This window comes from Cynocephalus volans, chromosome 3 (assembly GCF_027409185.1).
Source record: "Cynocephalus volans isolate mCynVol1 chromosome 3, mCynVol1.pri, whole genome shotgun sequence".
Taxonomy (NCBI): Eukaryota; Metazoa; Chordata; class Mammalia; order Dermoptera; family Cynocephalidae; genus Cynocephalus; species Cynocephalus volans.
In genome coordinates this window covers 23013023-23031423 of record NC_084462.1, presented here as the reverse complement: position 1 = coordinate 23031423, position 18401 = coordinate 23013023, and the positions used below count along the sequence as shown (strand labels likewise).

Below are 18401 nucleotides of genomic sequence, written 5' to 3'. Positions count from 1 at the left end.
CTGTCGCCTTGTGCATGAAGGTCTGGCCCAGAGTGAGAACTGTAGCATTTTGTAGGTGTTGGTATGAAGACAACCACTGGGCCCAGGTCCCCAAGTTCACAGCAGGTCCAAGACCAGCTGGCACCACCTCCACATGTCATCTCAGGTCATCCTCGCCTGAGGAGTTGTCATCCCATCACTGATGAGGAAAGGGTCCTTGCTTACAGTCACATAGCACCTATGAGCTGAAGTCAGGATTGAGTCTCAGGGGTGTCTAGTCTCCAGGGCCTGGTGCTCTCCCACTGGGTTCCATATACTGCTGCTCTGAAAGAACAGATGCAGAGCCCTGTTTAGAGGTTTAAAGGTTTTATTTTTACAAATCACACCTGATGAATACTGAAGCCTTCACCTGTAGAGACCATGCTCTAACTCGGGCCCAGGGCACTGCTCTGCAAGAAGAGCTGCTCCCAGGAAAGGGGGTGGCACAATAGGCAGAAACCTGTGAAGTCTGAAGTCCAGGGTCGAGGGGTCAGTGCCCAAGGGCCTCAGCCAGAGCAGCCACGGCAGCCACAGTGTGTGCACTCAATGATGCGGCCCTGCAACAGAGGACAACAGAGGACAGCTGAGGCGCTGCACCCAGCCACACACCACACACACACACCCCTGCACACTCACAAACACAGTAATCCTCCCACTGAGAAGGGGGCCAGCAGGACATTCCCTAAAGGACACATCTCTTTCATGGTTCTGGACAGGGAGAATTTGGTTTCCTCATGAAGATGGCAATAGCTACTGTTGACACAGATTACATCTGTATATGCATTTAATTTATACAAATTCAACATACATACTTGCCAAAAAAGGAAAAATAATTGTGTGAGTGAGTCTTATTAATCCCCTAAGTGGGTATGACATCCCCTGCAAGGAGCTGAGGTGGATGTGCTACTGCTTGGGGCCTCCTCTTGGCTGGAAAGCTTTCTGGTGGGGGCACGGGAGCAGAAGCATGTACACTGGAGTTTCTACAACCAGTAGAACAGGCTTGTCCTCCACGTTCGGTATGGCCTGATGTCTGGCCAGGGGCCCACCCAGCAGACAGAAGGCCTCAGAGCAGTGATTTGTGTTTATTTTACTTTTTAAAATTCTTTTTTTTAGAGGAACAAGACTTTAGTCTAAGCGAACAAGATCCTCTGGTGAGACCCAGCTAAAAAGCAGGCTCTGGTCACAGGGCTGAAGCGGCCCCCTAACCCTGACCCAGACACTCCTATAGAATCCTATAGCTCTCAGAGGAAGACGGGCTGGTGCTGCTTTGCCAACCCCTCTCTGCTTCCATCAGAAAACAAACACCCAGAGCCTTCCCTCAGGGAGGCAGCCCTCACTCACTCTCCACTGCTCAGTATGCCTGTCCTTGAGCTTCCCCCTGGTGCAGGGAGACCAAGCTGCCTGCTGAGTTACAGCCCTTAACACCATCCCAAAGCTCTATACATTGTAACTCTCGCTGTAGCATGAAGGGACTCATGTGATGAGGCACCTGTGTGAAGCTAGGGGAAACAAGGTCACGCCAGGAGACTGGCAATCTGGCCTGACCTGTTGGCTGAGCCAACAACTGTCTGCCAAGGGGCTGCACTGAAAGGCCACTAATGGGCACCACATAACTCTTCTCTGTCTTCTTCTACAGCTCCTTTTCAGAGGGGCTAGGGCCCCAAGCTCAGCTACTACCAGCTTAGCACCACTCCCGAGGTGCCCAACCTAGTTTGGAACAGAAAGTTCTGACAGAAGAAATGCAGTGATGGTAATGTTAAAGTGTCACTCTAAGGACCAAAGGGAAAAGGACAGGAACTCCGGCTGAATGGCCACCCTTCCCTGATCTAGCCCTCCCACCACCTCAGTGGCGGGTATTGTCACCACCATTTCTTAAGCGAGGAAAAGAGGTCAATAACTTGCCACAGGTGGAGGTGAGATTGGCCTCCAGACCTAACAAACACGATAACTGCCAAACTGCCTAGCGTGGATTCTTAAGCAGAGGGACTTGCTCCTGGGAGGGATGGTCAGTAGGATGCCTGGTGACAAAACTACATTCTATCCCAACCAAATCATAGAAAATCCCTTGTGCAGAATTTTGACTAGAGCAGAATTTTGAACCAAAAATAACATCAAACTTGATCATCAAACATTACCACTTCCAGCTTGCTTTTGGGAACCCGGCAAATGCAATTTGTCCCAAAATTGGTGTCCCGTGTCTGAATGCAGCGCAGGCAGCACAAATTCTCATAACCCTGCTTTTTCCATTTTGCGATCAGGTTTTTGTCTGCATAGCCTTCTTTAATACAATATTCATATAGTTCTTCAGAAAGAGAGAAAGGGCATCAGAATGTGGTGTTACAAACCTTCCCTCACCCTTGGCGCATCACCACCCTTGATTAAAAAGAATATTTAGGGCCGGCCCGTGGCTCACTTGGGAGAGTGTGGTGCTGATGGCACCAAGGCCATGGGTTCGGATTCCTATAAAGGGATGGCCGGTTGGCTCACTTGGGAGAGCGTGGTGCTGACAACACCAAGTCAAGGGTTAAGATCCCCTTACCAGTCATCTTTTATTTAAAAAAAAAAAAAAAATTAGCCAACATTAGCCTCTCCCTATTTTTAGTAGTGAAAAGAATCATGACACTTGCTGAGGTTGTAAAGATAAGGGCTATTACTTAAACGACTCTAAAAACTACTTAAGATTGAAATGCCAAGACAGAATTTGGCCAGTTACCTCTGCTTATGGCTTTCCGCTTGTAAAAGAGGTCAAAGATATAGCGGGTTTTCTGGTGGTGGATCCTGAAAATGGGCCACAGCGATTCCACTTTCCTCTTTCCCTCATGAGGTTCCGTTTCAGCTGGGGAGAAAAAAGCGTGTGTTTTGTTTTTTCAATAACTAGCGATAATGAATAAATACCACATTATACCCACTAGGATGGCTGTAACCAAAACGATGGACAGTAACAAGTGCTGGTGAGGATGTGGAGAAACTGGAACCCTCACACACTGCTGGTGGGAATGTGAAATGATGCCGCTGCTGCACAAAACAGTTTGGCAGTTCTTGAAGAAGTTAAACATTTAACCATATGACTCAGTAGCAATTACACTCCTAGGTACATACCAAAGAGAACTGAAAACACAAGTGCACATACAAACTTGTACATGAATGTTCCTAGAAGCCAAGAAGTAGAAACAACAGAAATGTCCGTCAACTGAATAGACAAATAAGATGTGGTCTCTCCATGCAGTGGAATGTTATTTACTTATGAAAAGGAACTGAAGTGCTGATACATGCTACAACATGGATGAACCATGAAATGTAAAACTGACTGTGTTGACTATTGCACAACTCTGAATACACTAAAAACCCCTTACGTGGACACCTTTAAAGGGTTAATTTTACAGAATGTGATTTATATCATAATGAAGCTATTACTTTAAAAAAAGAAAAAACAAGCTAAATGATTTGAACATAATTGTTTTATATTAAAAATGCCTTTTTAATTAGATAAATTAGGAAACATGGGTTTTAAAAAATCATTCAACAATAATCTCTGTTAACGCCCTGGTCTCTATCCTTCCAGACCTATTTCTACAGTATGATAATTTCTCAAGATAATTCTAGGCCCACAGATGAGCATCCTAATCATGTTTAAGGTACCTCTAATTTCATCTCCCAGCCCTCAGTCCCTTAGTGCTGAGGAAGAGCCAAAACAAACTGGCCCAGCCTGAAGGCTCTCAGTGCAGTGGCCTGCAGGAGACAGCTGCTCCTTCAGAAGTAAGCATAGGATCGGGTGGAGCTCAAGTGCCACAAGTCTCCCTCTTTTAGCAAGTTACAGGTTGATCTTTGTCTATAACTTCCTCTTACATTTTACGGCACGGGAGAAAGGTGAGGAGTGGTCAAGAAAACTATCCCTCCTTTCTCTAATTTTTAAGGCTTTTTATTACCTAGGATTTGTAATTCAGCTCAACAAACAGAATTCTGTGATCCCAGCAGAAAGGCAGGTGTTGAGAACTCAGCCAGTGCACGCTGTGTGCCTGCTATGGAGGATGCCCTGCTTAAGGTGCCCAAGACATGGCAGTGGGCAAGACAGAGTAGCCTTGCTGTCTGGGTATCTAAAAACATCTCAGACTTAACATGTCCAGAACTGAAATCCTAACTCACCCACCCCAAAGCTGCTTCTCTTCTCAGGCCATCAGTCATGGAGCCATCCTTGACAGCCCTCTTTCTTCCAATTCAGCAATCTGGCAGTGCTGAGCCTGCATTTCCACATGTTAAATACAGTGGGCTCCGGGTTCCAGCTTCTCCCCATTTCCAGTCTGCTATATCCCCAGAGCTCCCTACTGTGCCCAACACTGAAGCCAAGTGTCCACTCCACCATCATCTGTGAGGGGTGCTATCTTCTTTATAGTCGAAGTAAGAGCATCATGAATTAGGTCTTAAACCTGTGTGTTTATCAAAAATGGGAAAGGAAAGAAATGCTGAAAGGCTATATGGTTAAATAAAAACAGGAGAAAGAACACTTCTTTTTGGAGGTAAAGAATATCACATTCCTCTAAATACAGGGTAAGATTCCCCTCTTCTCAAAAATCACCCCTTAAAAGAGGAAGTAGATATGCTTTCAAGGACTCACAAAATCTTTTCTATTCCAGCACTTTCCCATTTCCTTTATTTTGATAAAGAGCTGTTTGAGGAAAAAATCTTTCAGCCCAAAATAACCTTGATAACTACAAGTTCTGGGTATTTAATAGAAGTTACCCGGCACCTTGGTTTTGAAAAAGTAATTTCACAATGATTTAGTAATTACTGCTGGAGGTATGACCTCATAATAACAAAGGTTACATTAGTTACAAACAAGCACTTAAAAGGTTGCTTTAAAAAGCAGTTCAAGGGCCGAGCCCGTGGCGCACTCGGTAGCGTGCTGCGCTGGGAGCGCGGCGACGCTCCCGCCGCGGGTTCGGATCCTATATAGGAATGACCAGTGCACTCACTGGCTGAGTGCCGGTCACGGAAAAACGACAAAAAAAAAAAAAAAAAAAAAGCAGTTCAAGGGCCGGCTCCATGGTTCAGTCAGGAGAGTGCGGCACTGGGAGCGCCGAGGCCACAGGTTCGGATCCTATATAGGGATGGCCGGTTAGCTCACTTGAGAGAGCGTGGTGCTGACAACACCAAGGGTTAAGATCCCCTTACCGGTCATCTTTATTAAAAATAATAATAATAATAATACAGTTCAATAAATGTTTACACTGTGATCATATAAGGCCAACAGATGCTTGTGGCTTCAGATAAAATTTCCAAAGACAGCATTCTACACAGGTTCACAAAGTACAGAATCACACACCCTTTAGAGATAAGTGACAGTACATTCTGGAAAACTTAGATGATGCAAAGACTAAGTGATGATGAAAACAGTATCAAAGACTCACAAGAGAAGTTTGAAATGTTTCATACAATGTGAAAGTGAAAAAAGTATTTTCAAGTAAATATATTTTGTATGATTTTATACACCTAACCAAAATAGTAAATAACCATAGGTAGACTATTTAACTATTTGATCTACATTCCCTAAAGCTTTTATACTCAAGTTAGCCAAAAAAACTTTTTTGAGGACCATTTCATTAATGTTATCTTATTTTCTGGCACTTCCAATATTCCTATGAGTTAACATGCAAACAAAACATGTCAGTTTTAAGAGACCAGCCTCTTCTCATATTCACCTTTATGCCTAGCCCATAGAGGCATCTAAGCCTGTGATGCTTGGACCCAGCCCACCTATACCAGCACTTTCCACTCACCTTCTCTCATCTTTTGATCTAATTCATCCAGTGTTGGCTCGATCAACTCCCAGCCATCTGGGGGAGCTTTCCGGCTTCTTTTGACTTTAGGCATTTTTTCCACAAGTTAATTTGCAAAGATCTGGGAAAAAAATTTGAACGAAGTGGTTTCTGAGTCTCAGATCCCCAAAGACCTTCACCAGCCACTATTTTGGTACATGTTCACTTTCTCAAGGCAGCATAGGGTAGTAGCTACAGGAAAGGGCTCAGCATCCAGTTTACCTGGGCTCAAATCTTGGTTCTGCTACTTACCCATTGTGATATTTAGAAAGTTTCTTAATCTCCCTAAATCTGTTTCCTCATCTGCAAAATGGGGATAATAGAACCTACCTTATGGGAGTTATTTTAACGACTTAATTATAATTTTATGTAATGTGCCTGGTGTATAATGTGTGATTAATAGACATTTGCTGTTACCATTAACGATCAACTACCAGCCTGGCCCTATACTGGATATTAGGAACACAGAACAAGGAATTAAGACAGAGCTTCTGCCCCCTTAGAAGGTAACATTTTAGCAAGGAAACAGACAAGTGAAAAGACAATTATGATACAGTGTGAAGAGGACTACAATAGGATGAGTGTTTAAAAGGGAAAAGAGCTGTAAAACCACAGTACCTGAGGATCCTTTTCCAAGACTGTAATAGAAAGATCTCTGGTCTCTGCAGTTAAGGGGTTGGATTCTTGTCCGGCCCTACCAATTATTTTGTGAGTTCCAAGAGGTTAATTTGGTCTTCAGTTTCATCTGTAAAATGAGGGCAGTGGATTAACTGATTGTCAAGGCCCCATTTAGACCTAACTAACATGTTTCATAGACAAATCAGGTAAAGCCCATACAATAATAAAGTCCAAATATAAATAGCAAAACATTGTTCAAATCACATAGCACTTCCTAGCTGGCAAAGAGATCTCAGGCTAATTATCTCTCCCGTAAGTGCAGCAGACTCACCTGTCCCAAATTCACTCCCCACTTCGGTAAGCTGCCTGACAACTTACAAAGCCACACACAGAGTCTCTTCTTATGAACTCTCCACAGCAACTCTACAGATGAGGAACCAAACTCTTAAGAGGCAGAGTCGGGGTCGCACAGCTGGAAATTGGCACAGTCTGACTGACGGGGCTCCTGACTCCCTAATCAGTGATCTTTGCGCTGAACTCCCCTGCGCTGAAGCTAGAGATAGGTGGATTCTGTTTCCTGCCCTAATGATCACTTTCCTATAATCCGGGGAATTCAAGGGTCCTTGCCTAGCTTGGGAGTCAGAGAAGGTCTCCCGGGAGGAGTAAAGGTAGGAGGTAACCAGATTAAGAAAAAAGAGGTGTCGGGCGGTGTAAGAGAAGTAGGGACGTTCAGGGAAGGAGGCGAGGGGGAGGGAAGGAAGACGTGACAGCCGGGATTGTAGTGAAGGTTCACAAAGAGGACAGCATCTGAACCAGGCTCAGAAAAACGACAGAGCAAACGGCGTGAAAAGAAGCCTACAAGCAAGAAAACCCCCAAATCTGCCATCCCCTCGGCAGAACGAACTAGGCACCGCCTCCTCTCAGGAACTCACTCTACTCCCCTGCTCCGGCCGCTCAGATCGACCTCCCAGCCAGTGCAAACCTGCGGTCCCTGACCCCGGCCGTTGCCAAGGTACTGGAGAACAGAGGAAAAACACCCACCGGAAGCCCCTGCGCCTCAAGCCGCCGCTTTTCTATTGACGGCTTCCGCTCCCCAGGTAATCTCTTCAGGATGAGGTCCTCGGGGAGCCCCGCCCCGCCTCGCGCGGAGATTGCGTCACTTTGGGTGTCTGCAGCGCTGCCTGTATAGAATTCCAGAGCCGCTCTTGCCCTTTGCCCTCACTTTCCAGGAGGTGTCCGACGGGGCCACGCGTCTCCTCGGGCGAGGAAACTAGGGACGCTGTTGCCCGGCAGCGCTCGGGCGAGCCCGGACTCAGGCGGCGCGCGGGACAGTCCGGCTTCGTGTGCGGGCCTCCCTGAGGTCCCGGTTCTCTCGGCGACTGCGGCGGCGGCGGCACGCGGAGGGGACTGGACCGGGCGGAAGAAGTCGAGCCCAAGATATTTCCGGTTCCGGTGTCAGTTCGAGGTGCCGCCGCCGCAGCCGCCGGAGCCGCGATGCCTAAAGGAGGTGAGGAGTGGACGCGTGTGGCCTGCGGGCCTCGTGGGGCGGCCCGTGTCCGGCTCCTGCTGTCCCCTCAGCCCGCGGGCATCTCAGAGAGTGGCGCAGAGGGAGGACGTCCACGCCAGCTGAGAGCCAGGCCTGGGCCTCGACGCCCAATTGTTCCCATGGGGAAACTGAGAACCATGGTGGCCTAGGCCCACTCCCTCGGGGGTCTGAGGAGATTCGGAGACTCGGGGTCCTCGCCGGCGGGGAAAGCCGGATCCGGGACACGCTTCTCCAGGTCTGGGGGGTCTGGAGTTTTCTCCTACTTTTAGACGGGCTGGGGACTGAGTCACCGCGTCCCGCTCTTATGCCGGGCCCGCCTGCCTCGCGCATAAAACATAGGCCTCTCGGGCACCGGCTCTGCCAGCCCTGCCTAATAAGACAACATGATGCTCTTGAGCCTGGCAGACCTGGCTTTAACTCCCCTGTTCGGTAGTGGCTCAATGTGTGCATTTCAGCCAATCGCTTAAACTCTTTGTGTTTCAGTTTTCTCATTTGCAAATGGGGGTAATGATTGTACCTACATCATAGTACTGATGTGAGGTTTAAAGTGGGTTATCTTCGTAGAGGGTGCAGTACATTGCCCGGTAAGCATTAACTATTACCACTTGTAAGTGGCTTCCCGGTACATTGGAGCCCGTCCTCCATCCTCTTTCCCTTTACAATCAGTAGTCCCCAGTTTGAATAAGTTATTTAACCTCTTCCAGCCTGTTTTCCTCATCTGGAACATCGAGCTAATAATCTTTAGCTTGGCGAGTAGGGGATAGGGGTTATAAAACGATAGCGCACACAAAGTGCCTGGCCAGCTCCTAGCACAGAACAGATGTTCAGTTAATATTGGTAGCTCATGTGTTATGTTGATTAATGCACTCAGCCCACAGGAACATCTGCCTGGAGGTTTTTCATATCTAAATCACTTCTCGACTCTAATTCCAAGATATTGGGTTTTACAGAGCTGAATGTTTAAACCTAGCTCTCCACTGATTTATACTGTGGACTGTAGAGCCATGTCTCTTCTATGTTCCCCCAGTCTCTTTATCTGTAAAGGGATTGCTGAATGAACCATCTTGGTTCCACAGTCTTACTTAGGCCAAGGTTGGAGGTTACAAGTAGAAAATCTTAAATATGAATTCTTAGCTAAACGACTTGGTCTTTTGGCTTGTGGCAAAAGCTTGCAGGCAGACATGGTTTACATTTCCTTGTTTAGGTTAATTTGAAAAGCACATGAAAACATGTACGTGTTAGAAGCAGAGCACAGGACCAGCTATTGTTTTTATTATTCTAACTGTAAAGCATTTTAAAAGTCTTGACGAGCCTATGATAAAAGTTACCGTAGACCAGGGTAAGGTCAGTATCCTATAGCCATATAGGGTATGAGAGGAATATATGCCTCATATCCCTCATACGGGATGAGAGCCTGTAGTAACCAATTTTTTTTTTTTTTTTTTTGGTAGTAATCAATTTTGAGTTGTTACTGTTGCCTGGAATATTAAGAGGTTAAGAAAGGGTGTTGGGTTTTTTTTTAATGGCAAGCTTGATCTCTCACAATAGGACTTTCATTAGCATAGACTTAGACACCCCTGGGAGCCCAGGTAGTCATTAAAAATGGGTGGTGTGTTCCATAGCAGCCCAATTATGGTTCTGCAGCTGCTGTCTAGGAAGTCAGGGGAGGTCAGTATTTCTGCTGCTTTCTGTGGAGTCCAGAGTAGCTCTGGCTGTCTAATTACAGATTCTCTGCTTACGGTGAGGGACTCTCTGGAAATCAAGTGGGTCTCAGCTTCCAGGAGAGGTCCTTGTGGGGCATCGAGACTGCAGCCACTCCTGCATCCTCCAGGACCAGCAGAGGGGATGCCATTCTGCTATAAAACTGGCTGATGGCTTTAGCAGGGGTCAGTCTGTTGTCCTGGCTCAAGAGAGTTATACTATAAAACTGATATTCCTAGACAAACTTTAATTACTAGTCATATCTTTAACTCTTGGGCTGTAGTCAAGTTTATCTTCAATTGTAACTTTGTTTGCCAGTCATATTTCTTACTGTGAGCACCGAGGTTTTGCCTATAGGTTTTCGGTTTTTAAAAAATATTCCTTGTACCATACCACTAAGATGAGCACAAAGTATTTTATTTCCGGCATTTGAAGTAAATCGCTTATGTGGCCAGTGGTGTTTGTCATTGTTGTTTTCCTACCAAATATTATATTAGAGAGAAAAGTAACAATCTTAGCAGACATTTTTGTAGTGCTTATCCAGTGCCAGGCACTGTTCCAAAACCCTATATATATTAACTAATCTATCTTCATGACAACCCTATGAGTTATGGACACGGAAGAGGAAACTGAGACTCTGAGAGGTTAAATACCTGCCCAGCGTCACAAAGCTAGTAAGTGGTAGAGTTGAGATTTAAACCTAGGGGCTGGACTCCACAATTTGTGCTGTTCACCACTCCGCTTTGATATTAAGTTTCCTTGTCTATAAAATGGGACCAGCAATGACTCCTGCACCATAGGTTTGTTCTGAGGATCAAATGAGCCCATGGCTGTGACAGAACACTGCAAGTAAAAAGCCCTGTAGTGATAGCGTGGACATAAGTGTTGCACATTTTCGTAATTGCATCTGAGTCCACTATTTTAGATTCTAAGGGACCAAAGGGTTTAGCTAGTCACTCCATGTGGTGCACCTGACCCTCATTACCTCTCCTCAGTCTTCTTCATGAGAACCTGCATCCAGCACAGAGTTTGGCGCATCAGATGGTCACAAGTTGCTTCTTGTATCCCTTTGAACACATGAAAGTAGGGGAGGTGCAGGTTTGGGTGGTGCCTAGTATGGGGCTGCAACCTCTGATGAGAGCACCCCAAGCAGGACACCACCCTTTAGGGTCAGGGCAGTCAAGGCAGCTGCTTGCCTCTCACCTTCCTAAACTGCCAATCCTTGTGCAGGGAGAAAGGGAGGCCACAAAGGCCGGGCAAGGCAGTATACGAGCCCTGAGGAGATCGACGCACAGCTCCAGGCTGAGAAGCAGAAGGCCAGGGTGAGTACATGCCTGTCCAGGCCACTCCAGTGGCCCAGAGTGGTGCCCTGTCTCTTTGGCAGAGAGGCCAGGCAAGGACTATCCATTCTCAGGGACAAGTCAGCATGTGGGAGTGGGTAGGGCAGCAGGCAGCAGATGTGAATCCCAGATGTGAGCCATGAGTCCAAAGGAGAGCCATCAGTTAGTCAATTGATCTAATTGACTGGATCAATTAGAAAGAACATTATTCGTGTTGCAGCAGTTGCCTTAGTGGGTTTCTGTTCTTGATCCTGTGTACCTGTCTTCAAGGGGCTCTCCCTTCACAAGGCTCTGTCCACCCACAGCTGAGCTCCCAGCACCCCTTGTTTGTCTGCTGCAGCCACGCAGGACTGCTTGGCAAACTCAGCACGCATTGCCATGCCTTCCCACACCCCCAACAGGCAAAGTATTGTTTGTTCCTCAAGACTGTTCAGCATCACTTCCTCCGTGACTCTTACAAATTGATGCTAACCACCTTTCTCCCTCCGGTCCAAACTGACTTAGTAGTTCCCTGTCCTCTGTTCTGTGGTACTTTGTCCAGCCCACTGTTAGGAAATAGAATACATTTCCATCATTATTGGTGTTTGCCTCTCTACCACACGGTTAGATCCATGCCCGGATGAAGGGCCAAAGGGAGCACAGTCAGGGCCAGACAAGTGCACAGCTGAGAAGTGTCCCAGGATCTCCAAGAAGGGAGAGACCACATCTAGCTGGGGGGTCTAGAAAGGCCTGATGGAAGAGCTGGCAGCTGAGCAGGAACTTGGAGAATGTGTGGGCAGGTGCCAAGAGGAGAAGGACATAAGGTTTTTGTAAGGGAATTTTCAGTGGGAATGCAAAAAAGGTGGAGGGAAGTAGCCTGCCAAGATGTTGTTTTGGGAAGCTGGTGCTGCAGGGTGAGTACATGGGTAGGTCAGGGCGGCTGGCCTGTCACAGACCATGGAAGTGGAAAGCAGGGGAGGCCTTGCCCAGGAAAGCCAATACGATTTGGCATCTGCATGTGACAGGTGAGGGAGCTGAACAGGACTGTAGTTTTCAGCCCCACAACTGAGTCCTGACCCAGGCTGCCTGAGGTGGCTGGATCAGGGAGGGCAGCAAGGTCTTTTGTGGCTGTGAGAAGAGCTTGCGGGACTGTGGAAATGGCCTCAAGGCTGTGGAAGCTGAGTGGATAGGCTGCTTGTCTCTGACCCAGGTCCCCCACCCTGAGGGCCAGGGTCACAGAGCAGGACCCTTGTCATACCTGTCATTACTGAGCCTTCCAGAGGCTTAATTACTCAAGGTCCACAGTCTAAGGGTGGTAGGGGGGTCACAGTCTTGGGGGTTTGTTTTGCATTTTTGATTCTGCAGGTTGTCCATTTCTGAAATAGGAAGAAGAGGAACAAGAAGAAGGTGGAGATGGGGCTGCAGGTGACCCCAAAAAGGAGAAGAAATCTCTAGATTCAGATGAGAGTGAGGAGGAAGAAGATGACCACCAGGTACTGTGTCTGATGGAGATCTGGGACCTGCACTCACTTATTCAACAAACATTTATTGAGTGCCTGTTCATTACCAGTCCTAATGGTAGATGCAGAGTTCTTGCTCTTGAGAATTCATATTCTAATGGGGAAGTAGAGACAATAAAGAATTAGATGAACAGTATAATTTCAAGTAGTGTTAAGTACTACAAATAAAAGGCACTGTTACTGAGGTACTTGGAGTAGTGTTGGGGTGATGAGGTGATTTATAAGCTGAGATCCAAAAAACAGGATGGAGCCAGCCAGTGAAAATTGGCATGCAGAGCAATTGAGGCAACCAGATTAGTAAGTGAAAAGGCCCTGGAACAGAAAGGGGCCAGTGGGGCTATGACTTAGTACGTGAGGAGCAGGCCACAAGGTTGGCAAGGGCAGCTCCTGTATAACTGTTGAAGGGGTTTGGGTTTCATTATAATAGGGGCAGCTGGCAGAGGCTGTGAAGTGGGAGAGAGAGATGACCAGATTTGCTTTTGAAGGATTATTTTGGCTTCTCTGTGGAGAGTGAATTGTTGGGTGTTGAGGGTGGGAGCGGGGAGATGGCAGCAGGATCCAGATAAGAAATTGTGGCTTGCACTAGGGTGGTGGCATTTGCAATGGAGAAGAGTGGATAGATTTAAGCCATATTTGGGGGTTACCAAGGGAACGAGGAATCAAGGGTATACTTAGGATTGAGGGGAGGAACAGGTTGGGTGAGGGGTGAATCTCAAGTTCTGTTTAGGCATGTCAAGTTTGCAATGTCAGTCAGATATCCCAGTGGAGGTGTCAGTGTAGCCAGATTGTGTATGGGCATGTGGAGCTCTGCGGAGTGATCAGATTGATTGGTGTTTGGAAGCTATCGCCCTGGTCACTTAAGGAGAAAAGTTAAGCTTGGCAGGGCTTGAAACTTTGACCAAGCCTGCTACATCAGGAACTTGTGTTCTCCTTTCTTCCTGAGCTTCTCCAGGGGAGGTGCCAGCTCCCAAAACCCGTAGACTCTGTGATCTAATGGCTCATTCACAGGTTACATTTTTCTTCCATCAGCTGAGATGGGTAGGAATTGGAATTGGTCATGAGAACACACATCCTTGGCCCGCCCTACGCTGGGGATCCAACCTATGCTTGTTGCAGGAAAAAATCAGGGATGTGAGTCTGTGGAAAACTCCTTTTGGAGACTTAAGCTTGAAGTGGAAGAGTAGTGCTCTGTGTTGAGAGTTTGTGAGTGGGGCTAGGGCTCACATCGTATCTACTGTCTACTTCCTGGTTGACCTTGGGCACATTATTTAACCCTGAGCTGCCATTCTGTCACCTCTGAAACTAGGATAACAGTCCCAGTTGCTGGGACTCTTGTCATCCACTCATTTTCCTTGCCCCTCCCAGGCTGGTAAAGATACTCCTGAGTGCTGTCCCCATTGTAAGACTTGGGGTGAGCATCATGTGGGCTGGGGGTGGAGTAGGAGTTTGTCCCCATTCAGGTGGGCTCTTGGGAGCCAGTGGAAGTGGCCTTCAGAGGCTCTGCAGGATCTAAACTTCTCCAACAGTCAGCTTCTTGCCCTGTCCTAGCAAAAGCGCAAAGGTGTGGAAGGGCTCATCGACATCGAGAACCCCAACCGGGTGGCACAGACAACCAAAAAAGTCACACAGCTGGATCTGGATGGGCCAAAGGAGCTTTCAAGGAGAGAACGGTAACATCTGCTGGCTGGGCCTTGTGACCTGGGCACATGGGCCAGATGGGGTGGGGGAGGTGGCCTGTGGGTTGCTGAGGCACTAAGCTCCTCAGCCCTGGCTTCCTGGGCTCTGAGGTCCCCAGTGGCTGGGTGGGGGCTCTAGCCATGTTATATATTCGTTTCATTTCATTCCCTAAAAGCTCTTCAGTAGCTTCTCAAAAACAAAGCAACCCAGAATATTTTTTCACCAGAAGATACATGATATCAGAAAAAATAGAACGGCAGATTCAGATCTGAGCTTGAAGTAATGGCCCCAGGGATATGGAGAGTTGACCTCCAGAGCCATACCCTCGGGACACTCCTTATTCAGCTTGATCTGACCATTCCTGGCATGTATCCATCCATTGTGTCCTGGCCATGGGGATTGGGAGGGGATTGGGGGCCTGTGCCAGACCGAAGGCAGCCCAGCCCAGGGGGGTTCTGCTTGGTTTAGCCAGCGGCCGCAGGCCTCTCCAAGTCCGGTGTGAAAATGGAGCTATAGATGTCTTCCTTGTGAGTTGTGTAAGGATCAAGATCAAGTACTGAAGTGCCTGGCACATGGTCAGCCCTTGACAAGTAGTGCCCTGACTATTGATGGCCACCAGGTGACCTCAGGGTCTTACAAGAGGTGGAAGGCTGCTGGGAAAATAGCCCTGATTTCTCTCCTGACGGGGCTGCTAGGATTTCAGTCCACTTCCCTGTGCTGATCCATCACCGCTGAGGGGGTGTATCTATGAAAACCCCACGGGGAAGGCCCATGAGCTTGGGGGTGTTTGGAGGCTACTAAGGACTCTACCCCTCTAGGAGCTTCCTTCTCGGGATTGACTCCCCAGAAACCCAACAGCATGGGCTGGTGCTGGCTTTCCCAGAGCAGAAAGGCTTTAGTGCCCACCCAGGTTCTGCCACTTTGCACCTGTGCAGCCTTGGACAAGTCACTGCCCTCTCTGGAACTCAATATCCTCACCAGTAAAGTGAGGATCCTGTTGCTACCCCTGTCCTTTGGACTTGCAGAGAAGATAACCATAAAGGCCAGCACCCTGCCTGGCACTTAACCTTCACTGAGGGCTGAGGGGGCCCTGTTTCAGGCAGCCTTGTTCGTTACCAAAGGCTTAGCTTAGAGGCCTCTCAGTCTGGCATGACCCTCCTAGGTTAAGATCTGCTGGGCTCTGGGTGTTATCTCCTCATTTCTGTAGCAAGTTTTTTATCCAGTCTCCTGGGTGAGCCATCTGCTGATCCCACTCCCAGTGGCTGGGCTTCTCCCTCCCCTCTAGCCAGTGCCACATGCCTTGTTTCTCATTACTCCCTGGCCCTCTGTACTGTGGGAATCCAAGTCCCTCCCCCAGCCTCCTGCTAATCAGGGCTGTCCTCTCCACCAGTACTTGGCTCTTACAGAAACCCAGTGCAAATGGGACCCAACGATCTCACACTGTGAAGTGTGTCCATTTCAGTTTATCTCAGGCTTGAGATTATCCTCAAAGGGAAACTAATGACCACCACTCTCTACCTAAGTGTGTTGGTTACTGACACTTTGGCTCACAGGAGTCCAGCTTTTATTCTCACACCCCTGTTGATGGAGGCTTACCCCCTTAGGAAGCAGCCTCTTGCACATCCGAGCTGCTCTAACAGCGTACCATATGTTGACCTGAGATTGGGTGTGTCTCTTTCCCATTGTGGCCCTCATTCCATGCCCTGTGGTTACTTGGTCCATTTCTTTCCCCATTTCTTATAGAATGTGGTTTCCAGTGCCTTCTTCCTTCTGGTCACCTTCTCTGGAACACACAGTTCACTTGGTTTTGTTCCGCCTCTCTCAGTGTGGCTACCAGACTCTAGTCATGAGGCCCTCAGGCATTCTCCCCTCCCCACCCCCCAGCCAGACACTCTCCACTCTCATGCTAAGGCATTTTCAAGGACACAGGTGTTTTTCATCTGGGCCTGTTCCTTCTGCTTGCTTGTTTGGTGAGTGTCCATCAAGCAGGGGTACACGGAGCCAGGGCCCCTCCCTCAGCCAGAGCGCCCTTTTCCACCTTGTTCCTAGGCCCAAGTGCTTGGCCTTTATTTTGGCTCCCACATCCAGCTCAGCTAACGGTGGTGGGGAAGATGTCCCCTGTGACATGATTTTATCCAAACAGAGAAGAAATTGAGAAACAGAAAGCAAAAGAGCGTTACATGAAAATGCATTTAGCTGGGAAGACAGAGCAAGCCAAGGCTGACCTTGCCCGGCTGGCAATCATCCGGAAACAGCGGGAAGAGGCAGCCCGAAAGAAAGAAGAGGAAAGGAAAGGTAAGTCCTGGGCTGCTGGTGCAAGGGATGGCTACCAGACTCTGGTTCTGGGCAAGCCACCAAACCCTGAAAGTGTGTCCTTTGTGAAATGGGTTTAGGGTGAGAAGTGGCAGCTGCCTGACCAGATTGTTGAGTAGAGGCTCACCCTGCATGTGCAGATGGAAAGGTTCCTGCTCACCACTTCCCAAGGGTGCTGGGAAGGGTGCAGGGGCCTCACAGACTCAGGTGTGGGTTGGACTCTCAGCAGAGCACTGTCCATTGTGGGAGAATGGTCACTGCCCACCAATAGTGGGAGGCCTCAGGGAGCCATGCACCTAGTACAGACCTTTGAGGCTAGAAAGTCTCTAAGGTCTGTGGTGCTTTGTGAAGCCAGGAGAGCTACTGAGGGTCACCACTGTCCATCCGAGGGGCTTGGGAGGGTACGCTGGATTCATAACACTGCAGACCCAGTGAAACCTGGCCCAAGAGTCCCTCTTCTCCATACCCTCCTTCCAGACCGGCCAAAGGTGGTAGGGGGTTTCTCCTAGGCCAGGGTAGCTATGGGGACTTGGTCCAGTTTATAAGAGCCTTTGACTTGTGACCTTCCATTTCCTGCCTCATCATCGGATATGAGGAAACAGGCTTAGAAATGGGAAATTAATTGTTCAGGGGCATTGTCACCACACTGGGGATCTGGTAATCCCAACTCCCCACTCAGCTCTGCTTCACAAACCCCAAGCAGGAAAGGGCTTCATGTGTAACAATTTGAGTGTTGTTGCTGATTTTAGACTTTAGACTTCAGAACCCATGGGGAGAGGTTGGAGTTATAGGGTTTTACTGGGGAGGTGGGGTGAGAAGTTTCTGTTTGCCCAGTAGGTTGCATGTTGGTGGGCCTTTGTGGAGGGCGCAGCTTTCAATAAGGTAGTGGCAGCCACTCAGACACATTGGGAATGTGGTGCCTGGGTCCAGTGGCTTCAACAGAAATCCTCTCCTACAGGGAGTGTCAGCCTGGGCCCTACTGCTTGGGTCTCTTCCTTGTCTGCCAGCTGAGCCAGTTGCACAAAATGTTTTCTGAGGCCTTTCAGGCCTAAAGTTCTGTGATTATGGGGTATGTGTGTGGAGGGGTGGTTCTGCTTTGTTCTAACTCCTACCCTTCCTTTCCAACCCCTCAGCAAAAGATGATGCGACTTTGTCAGGAAAACGAATGCAGTCGCTCTCCCTGAATAAGTAAGCGCAGCCTGTGGGAGGAGATGCCAGGGACTGGGCTGCACTGCCAGGACCTCTGCTGTGTCTCGCCCACCCTGGGCCGTGGCGCCACTGCAGCAGCCCCTCATGGCCAGGAGCCCCTGTGGCCTGGGACCTGCTCTTCATCTTGGCACAGAAATCGTTTGGGGGGATGTGGGAGGGCCTGGGGGGAGGGGCAGCTGCTATCTTTTGAGACAGAAAGATGCAGGACAGCATTTCATATGTAACCATTTGAATGTTTTTGCTGTTTTTAGAATTCAGAACCCTTGCTGGGGGGGTGCCTGGGAGGTGGGTAAGAAGAGCTTCCGTTTGTCCAGTAGATTGCACGTTAGTGGGCAGTTGTGCCGGGGGCTGGCTGCTGATGACTTTGTGACAACCAGCCCCAGTCTGTGTTGCCTGGGTGCTCACTTAGAGAGGGGCCATCTCTAGGAGCCCATGCTCCTAGGTCCCTGAGGGTCATGGCTTGTGCCTGGCCAGTCCCCTCCAACTGAGGCCCCTCCTCTCCACCCTTCCCCACCCCATTCCCACCCACCTGGCCAGGGCCAGTGCCCTTTTTTAACCCTACCCATTGATCATTTCAAGAAACCTCTATTTACTGTGCAGCACCCAGGCAAAACGCTCCACAAATTCAACTTGTATATTTGGCAGATTAAATTTGACATTATCTTAA

At 48.5% G+C, this 18401-nt stretch overlaps 2 protein-coding genes across 4 annotated transcripts; one reads left to right on the top strand and one right to left on the bottom strand.

Annotated features, from left to right (window-relative positions):
- Positions 1 to 328: 328 nt before the first annotated feature.
- BUD31 (BUD31 homolog) lies at positions 329 to 7671 on the bottom strand. Of its 3 annotated transcripts, none has more exons than XM_063088605.1 (6): positions 7382 to 7671; positions 6450 to 6576; positions 5793 to 5913; positions 2732 to 2854; positions 2154 to 2320; positions 329 to 575 (listed from the first exon to the last, which is right to left on the bottom strand). In XM_063088605.1, exons 3-6 carry the CDS (start codon positions 5884 to 5886, stop codon positions 525 to 527), a joined length of 435 nt encoding a protein of 144 aa, XP_062944675.1. In that variant the 5' UTR covers positions 5887 to 5913; positions 6450 to 6576; positions 7382 to 7671; the 3' UTR covers positions 329 to 524. The 3 variants fall into 3 exon arrangements, with proteins under 3 accessions (XP_062944675.1, XP_062944673.1, XP_062944674.1); XM_063088603.1 differs by having other exon boundaries at positions 7432 to 7671; XM_063088604.1 differs by having other exon boundaries at positions 7491 to 7671.
- A 148-nt stretch (positions 7672 to 7819) lies between these two features.
- On the top strand, positions 7820 to 18401 carry PDAP1 (PDGFA associated protein 1). Its single transcript, XM_063088601.1, has 6 exons — positions 7820 to 7956; positions 10927 to 11018; positions 12401 to 12508; positions 14084 to 14205; positions 16356 to 16507; positions 17659 to 18401. Exons 1-6 carry the CDS (start codon positions 7944 to 7946, stop codon positions 17715 to 17717), a joined length of 546 nt encoding a protein of 181 aa, XP_062944671.1. The 5' UTR covers positions 7820 to 7943; the 3' UTR covers positions 17718 to 18401.